Source organism: Passer montanus, unplaced genomic scaffold (assembly GCF_014805655.1).
Source record: "Passer montanus isolate IOZ18808 unplaced genomic scaffold, ASM1480565v1 scaffold45, whole genome shotgun sequence".
Lineage (NCBI taxonomy): Eukaryota > Metazoa > Chordata > Aves > Passeriformes > Passeridae > Passer > Passer montanus.
The window spans coordinates 10,099,629-10,115,722 of record NW_024369373.1 but is presented as its reverse complement, the minus strand read 5'-3'; the positions used below and the strand labels follow the sequence as shown (position 1 = coordinate 10,115,722).

The 16,094-nt window shown below is 40.7% G+C and overlaps 1 protein-coding gene across 1 annotated transcript; it reads right to left on the bottom strand.

The window, feature by feature from the left end:
• Positions 1-251: 251 nt before the first annotated feature.
• Positions 252-13,943, bottom strand: BRD7 (bromodomain containing 7). The gene is made up of 17 exons (XM_039721419.1): positions 13,820-13,943; positions 13,297-13,505; positions 12,759-12,888; positions 12,247-12,304; positions 10,975-11,119; positions 9,694-9,804; positions 9,176-9,360; positions 8,327-8,450; positions 7,645-7,720; positions 7,024-7,131; positions 6,194-6,326; positions 5,315-5,426; positions 4,146-4,202; positions 3,207-3,318; positions 2,922-3,065; positions 1,692-1,835; positions 252-753 (listed from the first exon to the last, which is right to left on the bottom strand). Exons 1-17 carry the CDS (start codon positions 13,866-13,868, stop codon positions 689-691), a joined length of 1,962 nt encoding a protein of 653 aa, XP_039577353.1. The 5' UTR covers positions 13,869-13,943; the 3' UTR covers positions 252-688.
• Between the last annotated feature and the right edge of the window lie 2,151 nt (positions 13,944-16,094).

Here is a 16,094-nt window from a genome sequence, read left to right as displayed (position 1 = left end):
AACAAGCCTAGAATACCCAGGCAGTATCTGCTAAGATCTCTGCATAATATGAAGAACTGCCCGAGTGTCTGAGATGACTGTACCACAACCATAGGGTACTTGCACTTGCTGACAATGTTGGTCATGGGTCTGAGCTTGCCCTCCAGTTTTAAGATACTCTAAGTACACAGCAAGGTTTCTCTAAGAGGAGATCAATCCACATTCAACGTGTCACAAAGCTGAGCTTTTGTTAATTCATCACACTGCATCAGTTTTGTATAAAAAGTTTATTTCTCTTCCTCATGTCCATTTTAAAAAGGGGGAGCTGCATGTTCAAACACTAATGATGTTTGCACTAACCAGACTCAGAGACAAGTCTCTACATTGCTTCTAGAAACTTTTGGTTGAGTCCCTACACCATATATAGGCACATTTTCATTATGCTTTGACTTTTCCAGACACTTGGTAATTTAGGAAAACTTAAATGCGGCAGAGGAGCTTAAAAATATTAGAGAATGCAAAAAGAATAATTTAGTGCATTTACACAGCAGAAGTAACTAATACAAACCCTTCAAAAGCCATCAGCTCCAAAATTTAATAAACAAAAGTAGTTTAACACACAAGAAACACACATGGTGAATGCACCTGAAGGACTTTTACCTGGTTCTTAAACAGAATCAAACAAACAGCTGTAAACTGAACACAATCTTCAGCTTGTAACTGCACCACACTCATTTTCAGAGACAGTGATGGTCTTTTTAGGCTCTTCAAAGTCTGAAAGTTTACAACAGACAGCAAGTTACTGACCACAAAATGCTCAAGTGAAGACATGCATATACAGCAGAGCATGCATCAGGTCATTTGCTATTTATGCAGACAGTCCTGTGTTAGCTGTTTGCTCTTCAACAGTCCCAGAAAATCCTATGTTTCATTTGGTTCTGTTGCAAAGCCTCTGTGTAATGTTATGGAAAAGAAAAGGCTCAATAATTTTGAAATTTCTTGAGCTGTTTCCTTAAAAAACAGGAATGAGTTCCTGAATTAATCCTGCTCTTTCAGTTATTTAATGAAGACTTTCGTAAGCCACAGATTGACTAAATTTGTTGTGTGAATTATGTTTTATGAGAGGAAATTCTTCCTGCCCTACCCTAATTCTGGGTGCTCTTTTGCTGTGCATGTTACAAATGGGGGAGGACAGGGTCTGGCACTGAGACTCCACTGTCCAGACTCCCTAATCCAGCAAAAACAGCCGCTGCTTTTGGCTGGAGAGGGTAAGTTGAACTCACTGTCAAGTTCCAAAGCATGACAGCTTGCCAAACTAAGCAAAAGGCCTGCACAGCCAAAAACCTGGAGAAGAAGGAATCACGATGTACTCATTTTAGCAAGTGAGGAATTTTAACTCCTCTCTTGCAACCTCACGCAAAATGGAAAAATCAAAATTAAATGAATTACTGAGATTTAAAATCTGGCAGTGCTGTAAGATGGATTGTAAAGTAACCATGTAGCTGAACCAAAGTTCCATACACACAAAAGATTCATTTTGGACTGAGACCAAAGGCAGCAACTTTCCATTTGAAACAGAATTTAAAAAGGAGAGAAGAAATGAAAATTGGAACCACACTACTGCAAAGTTTTACCACAAGCCAGTCTAAGGATTTGCAGATGTGGTTTTGTTCCAGTTGAACAGATGCTACAAGATGTTTTCATATACTCACCCTCTGTCAAATCTACCCAGCTGTCTTCTGTCTCAGGTAGAGGGACCGAGATTCCCATTGCTTTCCGGATTCCGTAGGTACTGACGATGTCACCTGGAGTCACTTGCTGGGCAAGTTCTTTCAGGTTATTGGTTACTCTCTCCGCTGGAAAAGATAGGAGGATGTGTTTATATGCTATATATAGACACCAAACTGCTGAATCACCCTGCAAACAGTTCACTTATTTAGTACAAAGGCAACTATGTTAAAGAATATTTCTAGAACAGAAGAGCTGTCTTGTGCTGCGTGCAGCCATAAGGACATCCTGGGAACCAAGAAACAAAGTAAGAGGAACAGGAGGAATGAACAGCTGCTGCCCAAGGCCTGCTGCCATCAGGAAACACCAGAAGTTAAAGAGTAAGTTAATGAAACTTGGGCCACACATGCAGCAGCTGGGAGAGGGCTGATGGCACCCACACAGCACTGGTGTTAGTAATAGCTGGATTTTGGGATTCAGCACAAAGCTTCGGATATAAAGAGAGACTGTTCTTGTTGCTACAAATGTGGTTTTCCCTCAAGAAGGAAGCCATAAGTAGTGAACCATAAAAAAAGATAGTATTTGGTCTGGTTTAGACTTGATGTGGTACTGACTTGGTCATATTACTTCAGTAATGGGGAATTTATCTAATCACATCAATGTGGTTTAGTTTAGACCATGAATAGTCTTGCACAAGTCAGTTTTACTTGCCAAACAGGCACCCTGCACACGGTCATATCTTAGAGGGCTGCCATTAACAAAAGCTGTGTAGTTGATCTGTGAGACAAGCAGGTTTGCTCAAATAACTAAAGAATGTATGACTGGTATTAATTAGTGTAACTCAACAGACTGATCACCAGATCCATCCTGGACCAAAGCTGGCCTTGCAATAATGACTTGGTAATACTTAAGCAGACCTGTTCAAAGACACTGCAAAACTCATGGAGTTATTGCTATTTGGCTATTGTCTGCCCCATGGCACACAGAAGCTTTAATCAGTTCTAGGGACATTTAGGAATAAAGAGAAAATACTTGTAAATTACTATTCAAGAGTTTCATCTGGCTTTACATCCAAAGAAGTTTAAGTTACTCCTCTAGGCCTAACAGAGCATATAATCTACACTATAGCCCTTGGGATTATTTTTTTAATTGGAGTTGATACCAGTTGGGACTTCATCAATTCTGCAAGAATGATCAGAAAAAAGTGTGTTTACCCAAGTGTATTTCTCTGTAAGATGGACCCAGAAGACAAATCATATTAGGGGGTGGTTTTGTACTCAGTCGTTCATTTTGAGCATCCTGGAGTTCTCTGAGCAGCTTTGTTGTTTCATCAAGTTTCCTCTGGAAGATTTCAGCCTCTGTTTAAAGCAAAAAAGAAAGTCCTGACTAGTAAGATCTAAGTCTATTTACTTACTTTATGATACAAAATATTGTAAGGGACTGAGAAACTAAAGGACTTACAGACATATATCAGAACTTTTACTGCCACAAAAACTCACCCTCAGAATCAAACTCTTCTATAGGCATGCCAAAGTTTGTAACTGCTTTCAGAGCTGTAAGTCTGTCGCTATTAGCAGCCTCCAACCTGGCAGCAATATCAATTTCCATACTCTGAAAAAAAAACCCAGCAAGTAATAATGTAAATAATCCTTAGCTCAGCCTTGAAACAACAAAATTGTCTGGGGAAGATCAGAACGCAAAGGTAAGGTTAGCCTGCTCTACAAAAGTAAGTGAACATACAGAGGGAAAGCTGAAAAGACACCCTGTATAACTGTACTGTTCTACAGTTATTGTTTACTCATTCTATTTCATATGCAAATAGAAACCAGCATCTGCCAAAATCATTGGGGATATACACAAACGATGTGGTAACTTAAGACCAACATCCTAATTAAAAAGCAGTTTAAGAATTCCTTCAGCTCACCTAAAGGGGATTTTATCAAAGATATGAGGCCAAAATTCAAAAGGAATCTGGGCACTGGCTGCAGATGAAGAAATTTTTCAGGAGAGCACCCCTGGCCTTAGAAGTGCTTTCTCTAATTGAGCAAAGTTTGGGTGGAATGATTTGACATCTATAATGTATTGCCTATAAGGGCACAAAGTGAGAACTTCTCAAAGACTGCTACATATTGTGTGGCATCTTACATTGACATTACAAATTCATGTTAAATGAAACCACATTAAAATAGAAACAAAGCTGTAGTTCTGAACAGCCACAAACAAAAATACATAAGCATTTTCTTCCAGTTCTCTTAACATATAGTTAAGACTTAATTTTTTGGAGTACCTTAATCTCCTCATGCCTACAAAAGGACACCATTTTCACAAGATTTACAGCTTGTCAAAGTCTCAGTACAGCCATGAAATTTTAGGCCGTTTTATAACTGTGAGCTTGGACAGGTTGGTTGGAGAAGTTAGTTAATAAAGAAAAATTTTACCTTTACATCTTTCATTGCATCACTTCTTTCCTGTGGGCCTTCAGCTTCCTCACATGGCTGAATAAAGAAAGGATTTTTAAAGAAAGTTTTAAAATTACTCTTTAAAATTCAAAGTAAAATCTTACAAGACGCCATATTCTAGGTAAGTATGCAATGTCCTAATGTGCTTTCACTGTAAAGCAAGTTATAATGCAGCTATTTTTAGGGTCTTTCTTGGGGTACTAATGTTTACTGAATACATTTTTTCAGCTCAGGTTTTATTTCTCTTTGCAAAGTTCACAGCAATGTCACATCAGAGACTGATGCAGGAAGAAGAGGAAGGGTGGTTATTAGAGGCTGAAATGTTTTCTGTTTCTGTATGCAATTGTATTTCTCTCCATACTGCCCAGAGTAAGAGGCCAGACCCTGACAGTCAGTGCCACTACTGGGTACAAGAAAAGAGCTAAATGTGTAATGCTGAGGAAAGGTGTGAGCTGAGGCAAAAAGGTCCATGGACTATTTCTAGTATTAATTTAGGTAATATTTGACCCATTAAGGCTACAATCTGTTTATTTCAATAGCTGGCATTGATTTGAAACTCAAAGCAAGACTTTTAGTTAACAGAAACTGTTCTGAGGAGATTCTCAAATAATTCTTGGATTGTCAATTAAGGTTATCCAATGAGACTCTTTGATTCTAGTTATGTTTAGCATGGACAGGACTGGAATTTCCTAAGAATTTAAAGTGACTGCTCAGTATTTTTGCATAGCATATGTGTGAGTTTAAAAGCGTGGTACCAAGTAAATGGAAAAATTACATATTAATTCACCTGAACTAAACAGTGGCAGCTAGGAATGTGATAACATTTTCATGGAAAAAAAAAAGTCTGTCAATGATTACCTCAATTTTAAACAACTACTTATTGGTCTTGAAACAGGAGTTAGTGATAATGGGAATGGGATAACGGACTAAGAATGGGTAATTCTATTCTATGTACAATATATTCCACTAATTAACAATATAATAATTGCTTTCCAGAAAAGCCTGCTACTGAAGGCAAAGATCAGTCTTTACTTTCCAATTCTATCAATTGAAAGGAAGCCCATCAATAGGATCAGCATCATCTTTCTCTTGCTTTAGAGCTTGTGTGCTAAAACCAAAGGCCAGATAGGACACAAATCCACCCTTACCATTTCTAGTTCTCTGAGAGCTCTAGAATGTCCTCCTTTAGTCAGAACATCCAGCAAACTATCAGCCATTAGGAGAGGATAATCCTGGGATTTCATAAAAAAATCTTGAATACTGAAAGAATAAAGATAGTTCAGGTAACTACTTTCATATCAAACATTTAATGTAAAAATGTTACGTAAGGTCAAACCAATATGTACAGCACAGAAAACACAAGAAATAGCACAGTATCTGATCCAAATGGACTGCTTCAGTTTAATCATGCCTGCCTTCTGCAGCTGAGGAATCCATTCTGAATGGGACACTGGAACACTTGGAAAAGTGTAGTGTCTGAGGCAGCTGCATCAACACGAAAGCAAACTTGCACAGGCCCTTCACATTTACACTGTACTAAAGTATTCCTCCCTTTCCCAAAAATTTGTATCACTGTGCCTGCTCCTTGTGACACTCTCATAAAACAAAAGAGCTTTGAAATTTTTACAATCAAGAATAACAGACCAACAGAATTATTTTTAATAATAATTTTAAAGCTCTATCTCATTCAAGGCAGTAATTAATGTGAAAAAAACTCCACCAGTTTCTATAAACATTTGTACAACTCAAAATTCTTCTGGCTTTAACCATGAGTCCTTAAGTTATAAATATATCTAAGTTTAGACAGTGTGTGTACTCCTAGGAATCAGCAGCATCACAATTCTTCCTCTAATTTTACTTTAGAGGCAGGTTCTTCTACTGAAGTATTTGTTTCTTACACAAACAAACCCCTGTGAGCTGTAAAGACAGCGGGGCCATCACTCCAGAGCAAAGCCAGCCCATCCTGCAGAGTTTCACATAACTGCCTGCCATGGGAGCTGTGCTGTGCATCCTGCCTGCTGGATTACCTGGAAGATCCTTGATTAGAGTCTTCCCCATAAGTTGAGTAGATTAGGTCAGAATCTTCTTTGCTTATGTTGGCAAATGTCGAATCATATGTTGGTGCATAGGAACTGAAGGGTCCATAATTCAAGTATGTCACTAATGAATAACAACAGCACTAATTACTACCCTGCTTTGGATGCTTCAGATAGAAATGAGAAGGGGCTCTAAAACAACCCCCAAGAAGAAACTTTAAAGGAATGTATTTCTTAAGGTGAAAACAAGCCTTCACAGAACACCATCTGTTCACAATGTAACAATATATAGTAAGATCTAAATCAAATGCATTTGTATTTGCAAATATGTCATTAACACCACTGTGTGCCTAGCACTACATGAAGAGTCTGATGCTGGAAAAAGGTTCTCAGGCTCACCCCTGCTCTTTTAAAGCCACCACAATCGTTTCTCTCCTCAGAGTAGATAAAAAAGTAAATAACTTGCCCCTTTTCTGTGTGTAACTTAAGCAGCACTCTGTGATGTGCTGTTTAATTGTCTAATTGATATAAAGAATCATAGAATGGTTTGGGTTGGGAGAGACCTTAAAGATCATCTAGTTCCAGTCCCTGGGCTGTAAAGGGGGAAAAGGGGAGAATGGGTCAAACCATGTGATCAGTGCAAATTACCAAACACCCAGTGCAAAAACAACAACTAAATACAACACCCTGCCATGGGCAAGGATGCCTAATAATGTGCTTTTCCTTTAGAAATTGTTAGTTCCAAATTTGTGTGCTAGTAACAAGATACACTTTGTTTATATAAGAAGAAGGATTTGTATTTAAAAAAAATCAGCACTTACCTGGAGTAACCTTATTTCTTTTGTCTTCTTTGAACCCCTGTAATGTATTGACTCCTGACTGAAGCCTTCCTGCTGTCATTCCCAGCTTCACAGGGCAGTAACCTGGTTCTGCAATAGGACATATCAAAATACAGAGAAGGCATAGGAAGATGACTAATTCATTTAGTCATACTCACAGCTAAGAACTCAAATAGGACATGGCTCTCAAAGTGTGCTTTCCTATCCAAATGCTTCATGCTAATGATCTGGGACCCAGACAGTTCCCAATTCTAAAACATCTTGTGACCTTCTGGGTCAGCAGACACTGCACTCTGTACATAGATGGACCACAAATAAGAGGATCCCAGGAAATTCTCCAGCAGCAAAAGTGTTCTTTTGCAGCTTCCACAAACAGCTGACACAAATCAGAGAAGCAACAGCACTGAGGGCTCCCACCAGCTGCTGCTAACAACAGCCACAGCTGAGGCCCATCTACGTGATCCCTCAGCTGCAGCTTTTCCAATCCAGATCTTTATCAGACTGGAAAGAGGCATTCAGTTCTTGGCCAGGATTTGCTCATCTGCTCCTGCAAAGCTGCCAGGTACGTGGAAGTCACTTGTTACCTGAACCATGCCAACTTACCTCCTGCAGCGAGGTCAACAGGATTAAGAAGGCCCAGAGTTGTTGTACCATCTGGTTTTCTTCTTTCAAATTCACACTGAAATAAGATTAGACTATTTTAATTTGCACAGTACTTGAAATTCCTGGTCCTTAAACTAATGAAAACATTTAATGAAACTGTCCTATCTGCAGGAATAAGAACGGAAATTAGTCACTCAGAATCGAGTGCTGCTCTAAATTTTTACTTTCACTAGATAATTTTATTATTGGTATAGGCACAAAGAATTAAGATATTATAATAAATATTAATGTTTCTGCAGAGGCCAAGTGACAAAAAATGTAGAAAATTAAACAGGCATAGTACTACCAATCTGAGTTTCTTCTCCTGTAATATTAATAACCTTTGATCAGGTATGTGTCTGTTTCAGAACTATGAGATTTTGCAGGTCAGATTTATTTTCTTGAGCTTTCTACTATTCATCCTCTTCTATTACTTTATTGAAAATTTTAGCTCAACTTGCTCTGCTGATAAAATTCAGCATGCATTCAAATAGCACTTTTTTTTTAACCTTATGATGTTACATAGATGATCAATGGTGTAAGCTGCAGTAGAAACAGATATGAGGTTTCAACTGGTATAAGAGGCCAAGGAAACCTGATTTATGGAAAAGGGAAAGGAGCTACCAAAGCCCCCAGAGCTTACCTGGCTGTTTGCAAGGCGCCTGGTTAACTTCCCTCCGGACTCCTTAACAATCCGATCAATCTGCTCCTGCTCCCTTTCCAAGCTAGTGCTTCGTAACTTGTCTTCAAGCAGCTCTTTATCCTTCCTGTGAATGTACCCACACAACTCAGGGACTAGCTGGACACCAACTGGCTAAATAACACAACAGGACACTGTGACAATAGTCGTAGCCTACTCTGTACCTGGTTTTGCAGACAAAACAACTAACAACAAAAAAGAGTGCTATTGAATACGACTGTATGCAATACAGCTGGGGAAGGCATGTGACAAAGGTTTACACCAGTAAACTTTTACAGTTAATAACTGTAAAGGTCTCCCACAAAACTAAGATACTCTTAATTTTAGTATCCAGCATTTACCTACCTAAATATTTACCATCTTCATATGTGGTATTTCTAGAGATGAATAGCTATTTCAGAAAGTACACTTTCTGTAGCTAGGTAGCTGTATGTTTCAAATACAACTACTATGTAAACAAACAAAAAGAAATCAAAATTGGCTATGTAGCTTTTTGTACCAAAATGTTTAAAAGCACATGTTTGCAAACCTGCAAAACTACACAGTGTCTGTGAAATGGACACTAAACCAGAAAATAATTGCAGATGAACAGTACATGGTTACCTACACTCAAAAATGATTGCATCATAAACAATTCTAAACTTATTTGGTTTTAGTAGATAAGGATGCTTTATGTAAGTGTAAAATGTCTAAGCAGTACCAGAGAGAAACCCACATCCCCTAGACCCTAAGTCATCTTGTTTCTGTAGCATTTAAAAGGTGTATCCTACAATGACTCAGACAATACTTCACTTTTTGTGCTCCTTGCTAGGTGTTTTGAATGCTTTGGTGTCACCATCCATAGGTTCTCCTCTGTCTTTCCCAGGACCATTTTCCTCTTCTCCAGTTTGTTGCAGTTCTGTCTTGTCCTTCTGCTTCCTTGTCTTCTGTAGGTCAGCCATGAATTCTATACTTTGTTTCAGGCTCTGAATTCTCTCCTGAATAACATGAAAATATTTTTATTTGCTGCTTCAATGAATCTTTTTTGTAACCTACCCATAGAGACTAATTTTATCGGAGTTCTTTCTTTCTTACACTAGCAAACACAAACAGAGTCTAGAAGGTGAAATACTAAATTCAACTGTTTCTACAATGACTTATCTGGCAGCATTACTAAAACAATGTACTATTTATATCCCAATATACAAGCATTTGACAAATACCAAGCAAGGTCTTATTAATTTTCAAGAGATCCCTGTAAAGGGGATAAACAGGGATCAAAAAAAAAGCAGTATACTTTTTTCAATATTTTGGTTGGTGTTTTTTGTTACCTGGCTAAGTATCTTCATCCCTGAGTGCAGCAGTTTTTTTGCAGCTTTGTAGTAAACGGTGTCTGGTTTGTTGTAAATCATTGCATTATTACACATCAGTTTGAAGTTATCCTGTTCAAGTAAGAATAATTTTGGAATGAAAGTTATTTTTCCAGTGTACTATACTGATATTCTTGTTGCAAATGGAGTGTCTTGAGCTTCAGGTAAAAAAAAAAAATTAGACAAATACTTTTAATGAATGAATTTAAGAAATCTATTAAAAATGGAAACAGGGATAAGTATGTAACTCTGTTTTAAGACTTGAATTTATCAACCCAAGAAACATCCTCTAAATACTCTAAAGTGTAGTCTTTGTAGTTTTTAAAGCTTTCAGGGAAGCCCTCTTGACTACAGCTACACACCTCCTGGCCAATCAGGAGGCATTAAAACAAAGTGAAGCAACATAACAAAGACAAAGAAAAGCTGCAGTGCAAAGTTAAATTATTACAAAGTTAAATTATCCCAAAGATTTAGTTACAATGAAGAAATGTATGCTTGTTTGAAATTCAAGTGAGCTAGAAACTGCACTTCTATGCTCACTGTAGCCTCTACAGGTGAATATATTTTATCACATTCTCATTTATTTACAAAGTTAAAATTAAAAACTAACCAGAATCAGCTATTACAACAGGGAATGCTCTCCTACGTTTTGGAAATCTAAAGAAGAATGTGTAAGAAAATACAACCAATACTATTAACTAACATCTACCTAATTGTTAATTACACACAAATTACACCTCACAGGCCCTCATCTAGCACAGTGAAGAACCAGAGTATTTCTGATGAAGAAAACAAAACAAAACTAGGTCCCACATCTTTTAAAAGTTCAAGGAGGCTTCCAAACCAGGCCCTTGAATCCATTAGGAACACCACAGCCCCAGGACATGTGGTTGCTGTCAACAGGACCAAGCTCACAGTGCCTTCACTCCTTGATCTCCATGACCAGACTAGCCTGGGAAAGTAAGAGATCTAAAACAGGCTGAAGGACAAACTGACAGACTCCATGTAATCCTGCACAAAACCTGAAACCATCTGCATCTTTTTGAGGTGCATACTGACAAACCAGAAGTGTTTTCTCTTTTACAGGCAGAACTTACTTGCTCACAAAAATTCAAGAAGAAACATTTCTTGAGGCAGAAGTACTGATTCATTTTGCCATCTTTCTATTCCCATAAAATACTAGCCTTCAAGTCAGTTGAGCACAATACATCTCTGTAGTCAAAACAAAATTCAAAACATTACCTTTAATTCTTCTATGGACTGGTACCCATTGTTCTTGATCTTCTCTTTCATGGTACTGAAATCCATTGGGTTTTTAATGATCATGGAATAGCCAGGGGCAATAAAGTCAGTCACAGGAAATGAAAAGAAAGAACTTGGATCCTTTCTGTTAAGAAATGAAAGATGTTTTTTAATGTTTCAACTTATAACAAAGAACATACTGAGTTTGGAATTAAATAGAAAGGAAATAACTAAGCTAAAAAGAAATCAGAACTATAAAGAGAGAAATAGCTTGTGTCAGCATAATCTTTCCCTTTCAAGGTTGAAAAGATCTCACATGCAAACCCATGTACCAAAAAAGTACTACAAATGTATTTCAGAAGTTCTTTCTATATTTTGATAATTATCTGTGTTCCCCAGAAGATGAAAATAACCTAAATTTTTTTAAAGGTTTTACATTTTAACAAAGGCATTTTATACCATATTAGAAATAATTTAAAAATAGGAGAAATATACAGAATATAAGAATATTCTTGTCATTTATTGCTTACTCAGAAATTATCAGAAGGGAAGAAACAGGATTCAAAATCAAAGTGCTGCTTTTTGTATGCACAGAAAGGGGGCCAAAACGAACACAGGCATCTTTTGATAGTTTAAGTTTCTTGAAACTGACACCACACCTAGGTCTTGAAAATTTACAGGCAAGAGAAAACTTGCAAACAAAGTTTCAAGCTCAGTCTGGTGAGACAGCTAAAGGGAAAGATCTTTCAACCACTCTTGCACAAGATGCAGATACTCTTAAAGTCAAGAAAGATTATCTTAAATACGAGACTACTTGAAAGAACTGCAGACTTGATGGTTTTAACCAAAGACATGTGGTTAGTAAAACAGTAAGAGAACACGGTTGAAGTTTTCAAGTGCATACTTCCTTTTCACAATAAATAATGCTAAAATAGGAGAACTCAAGGTGAAAGAAACTTTGGCAAGTTAATTATAATCTCTTGTGCTTTCCTTAAAAGCTTCCTCTAAAGAAAGCATCGCATTATTGGGAAACTTTTCTGATTTTGAAAGCTTTTTAAAACTACAATGAACTTGAGTGTGGAGGTGTTCACAAGAAGCCTAAGCTGAAGAGAAGTTCTAAGTACACTTTCTTAAACTAGCACTTAAACTCCCAAGATAGGCCTCTTAGCAATATATTTACCAATAATATTTTCACTGAGCTTTGTGTGTGCCCCTTCCCTTACTGGACGTTATTTTCACTTCAGCTCTGCAAGCCTGTAGCACAGACATTACCTCTGCAGCTGCCTCATGAGTTGATTCAGAGCTTCCTGAAGTGGGGTCTGCTCCACCTCTAGAGCAAAAACAAGGAGAGGGGGAGAAGCAGTGTGAGGCACAACGGACTGCACTTCCAAGGTATTACAAATCAACCAAACAAAACGGATGCACCCTGAGAATTCGGTGTAAAGGAAAGAATACCATGGCAAACCCCACAATCCCTACTACTTTTCTCATTGCCCTTACTTGACGCAACGGACTGCACTTCCAAGGTATTACAAATCAACCAAACAAAACTGATGCACCCTGAAAATTCGGTGTAAAGGAAAGAATTCTGCTCACTCTGACAGAAGTACCAGACACCACTCTGCAAAGCAAGTGTACAGCAACCTAATTCCAAACTTTGTACAGTATGGAGAAAAACAGATGGCACAAAATGCCAAGTCACTTGCTACAGAAACAAAGAACAATAAAACATTGGTCAATTACAGAAAACATGAATTAGCAAAAGAAATGTCTTTGTTCCCTACCCTCGTGCTTGGATAAAGAGCTTGTCAGTGGTTTCTCTGGTGACAATTCCATTCTGACGGGGGTCTGACATTTCATTTCCTGCTCTCCCTCACTGTCTCCATGGTCTCGATCTCGTTTCTTTTTATCCTCCTGGAAAGATTGTTATGGAAATGTAAGAGCACCTGCAAACCCTGCATTATTAATGTACATAATGATCTCTAGATTTTTCAAAACGTATTCACAAAGTTTAGAAAATAAGAATAGTTTGTAAGCGCTTAAAAATTCTGTATTCTTTATGTACTGTCTCCATCTGCTGGACACTGAAATAATTCAGCCACACAATGCATTATTGTCACTGAATTAGTTGTTTAGAAAATGTGACAGCTAGCTGGTGTGTATCCTTTACAAATGAGACAGGAATGCCTCACACACCGAGGCTGAATGTACTCCAGTTTAAGGATACAAGTTACAGTCATATCTGCTGACCTTTTGATGTGAAACCTAGAGAAAGTCCAAACATTCTTTTTTGCTAAATAATGCAGTAGCATGAACACATACCTTAACTTTTCTCCTTCTTTTCTCCTTTTCTTCGCCAGGAACTTGTTTTTCTCCTTTCTTCCTCTTTTTCCTTTTTCTGTCCTTGTGTTTTTCATGTTCAGATTTGTCTTCGTAGAGGCTGGAATCAAGTCCAGCATTTCCAGTGGAAAGCTCAGCAACTTCGTTTCCTCCAACTTTCAGCACCAGCTTCAACGGCTTTTCTACGTATTCTTAAACCAGCAGAGAAACAGACTCTGAGTACCAGACAAAACACGCTCCCGCCCTCAGTAACCCGCGCGATCGCTCCTCTTCCTCACGGCACCATTTCCTCATGTCCAGTCCCTGCAGCTGGGTCTCCCCGCGCGGAGCCGAGCCCCCCGCCCATCTGCGGGCCCGGCTCCCCGCACCTCAGCCCGGAGCGTTCAAACCTCCCCGGGCCGGGCCCGGCGGGGCGGGGCGGCCGCCGCTGGGGGCTCCGGGGCCCGCGTCCGCTCCGGGCCGCGCTGCCAACGGCCTCTGCCCGCCCACCCCCGCAGGGACCCACCCTCGTAGGGATGTTTGTCCGACTTGTGCTTCTTGTGCTTCTTCCCCATGGCCCCGGCGCGGCCCGCCCGGGACAGGCCGCGCTGCTGAGGCGGAGCCGGCCCGGCCCCGCAGCGGGCGATGCGGACCGCAGCGCCCCCTGGCGCGCCGGAGGTCTGGCGCAGGCGCAGCTGTGCACAGGCGGGCGAGCGGCGGGATCGGGAGCCGCCGTCCCCGAGCCGCGCTCCGCGCTCCGGCATTTCCCCTTGCGAGCAGCGCCCTCCGCTCCCCGGGCAGCGCCGCCTCTCCAGAGCCCTCGCGGCATCCTGCCGAACCATAGAATGTTCAGGGCTGGAAGAGACCTTTAAAATCATCCAGTCCCGCTGTCAAACCAGCACTACCCCTAAACCACATCACTCTGAGCCAGATCCACGCACCCCTTTAACACCTCTAGGGATGGTGACTCCACCACCTCCCTGGGCAGCCTGTTCCAAGGCCACATCACCCGAATAGTGATTTTTTTTTTTTTTTTTTTTTTGATATCTAATCTGATCTCGCCTGTCCAACGGCTGCCCGCAGCCCTCCGCGCCCTCTCCCCTCACGCAGCCGGCGGCAGCTCCTCGCTGCTCCCGCGGCGGTGCCCCCCGCTCCCGGCCTGAGGCGGGCCCGCGTCCTGCCCCTCCTATCCCACCTTGGGAAGCCGGGGCAGTGCCGCGCTTCGGAGATTCTGGCAGGATTCACGGAGTCACAGAGTCCCTGAGGCTGGAAGGGACCTCTGCGGCCATAGAGTCACTCCTGTGACCGGTCACCACCGTGCCAACAGACGCTGGCACTGAGGGTCATGTCCAGTCTGTCCCTGAACACCCCCAGGGACGGTGACTCCACCACCCGCGTACCCAGCCTGAGTCCCGCTGTGTCGGCAGAACCCGGTGCCACTGAATGTCCCCCATGTGTGCGCCAGGGGCCGAAGGTGACAGCAGCGGGCGGGGGCTGTGGCAGTCTGTCCTTCTGACAGCAGAGTTTACTCTGTTCCCGGCTGGATGCCAAGGGGTCTGCAAGGTTTGCCGGCGATGTGCCACGACCTGGCTGCCGCTGCCGGCCCGGCGAGAGCTCCGGCTGGCCACAGACCCTCGGCCCGGGACAAAGGCTTGCTGTTCCGGAGTGTGAGCACCTGGGCCTAAATTTGTTCCAGTGAGAAGGGCAGAGGATGCGTCCACCCGAGGAAGGGCTGGCAGAGGTGTGCCGAGTCTGTAGCCATGCCAGGGACACGTCTCTCCTGCGCCCTGGCAAACAGCAGTGACGGCTGTGCCTGTCCTGCACAGGCTGGGACAGGCTCTGCCTTGCTGAGTGCCTAAACCTGCTCACTAGTTTTGAAAGGAAATGCTTTACAATCAGGTAAAACTCTAAGGAAAGTATGTATATTGTCCATTATTGGTAAAAAAATAAGAAATTATGTTCTCCTAGAAATGCTGAGAGCCGCCCATTTGCCTTGCATGAGAGTGTTCCCAAAGCAAGCAACTGGTTTTTAAAATTAAATGCAACGCTGATTGTATAGTCTTTCAAAGTTAATAGTGTATTTGTTGCTATTGCTTAAGCTGCAGCCATTGCTGTTTCAACAGCACTGTGTAGGTATTGTTTTCTGCCAAGACCTCTTCAATAGTGCATCTTGAAATTTCAGTACTCTGAAGTCTGGAGTGCAAAAATAAACTGTTCCTATTTCAAAAGAGAAGCTTTAATTTATTCCCACACAATAGTCCTGTAAGTGTTCCTCGAGTTTGTTGACTCATAAGTGATGTTTTATAGCCAAAAAGAAAAAAAAAGTTGTTAATTAGAAATTTATGATATGTATGGCTGTATAGTGATACAAGGTTTATTTTGAGAGGTTGTGAAGATCGAGAAAAATCTCTAGTCTGTTGTCCATTCAGGCAGTGGGAGTGTAATCAGATGTGACAGCTTTGTTTTGCATTTTGCTGGTTACATTACTGTCATTTGGTATCCTACTCAGAGAATTGTGTGGGTGGTGCTCTGGAATAAACCACAGCTTTCCTGCTTGATCTTACTCCAGTAGTTTGAAATTCAGTTATAATGGACACGGTTGTTTTTCTAATTCACATCTGGATCCTTTAAAACTCTTATTGCATATGCAGTGAATGTTCTTAAGCATACTTTAGTGAGAGGTAGAGGGCTTTTGCTTGGGATATGGCCACATGTAGAAAATACAAGACTAGTAAATATTTAAAGGACATGTTTTATAGAATGAAAAAATGTTGCTATATCCTCTGTTCCCACAAGAAAAT

Coding starts and splice junctions, on each gene's coding strand:
- BRD7 (XM_039721419.1), bottom strand. CDS start 13,868: ATGGGGAAGAAGCACAAGAAGCACAAGTCGGACAAACATCCCTACGAG. Junction 5,427..6,193: donor TCTAATCAAGGATCTTCCAG/GTAATCCAGCAG, acceptor TTATTCTTTCAG/TATTCAAGATTTTTTTATGA. Junction 4,203..5,314: donor CTCTCAGAGAACTAGAAATG/GTAAGGGTGGAT, acceptor TTCTTTATTCAG/CCATGTGAGGAAGCTGAAGG.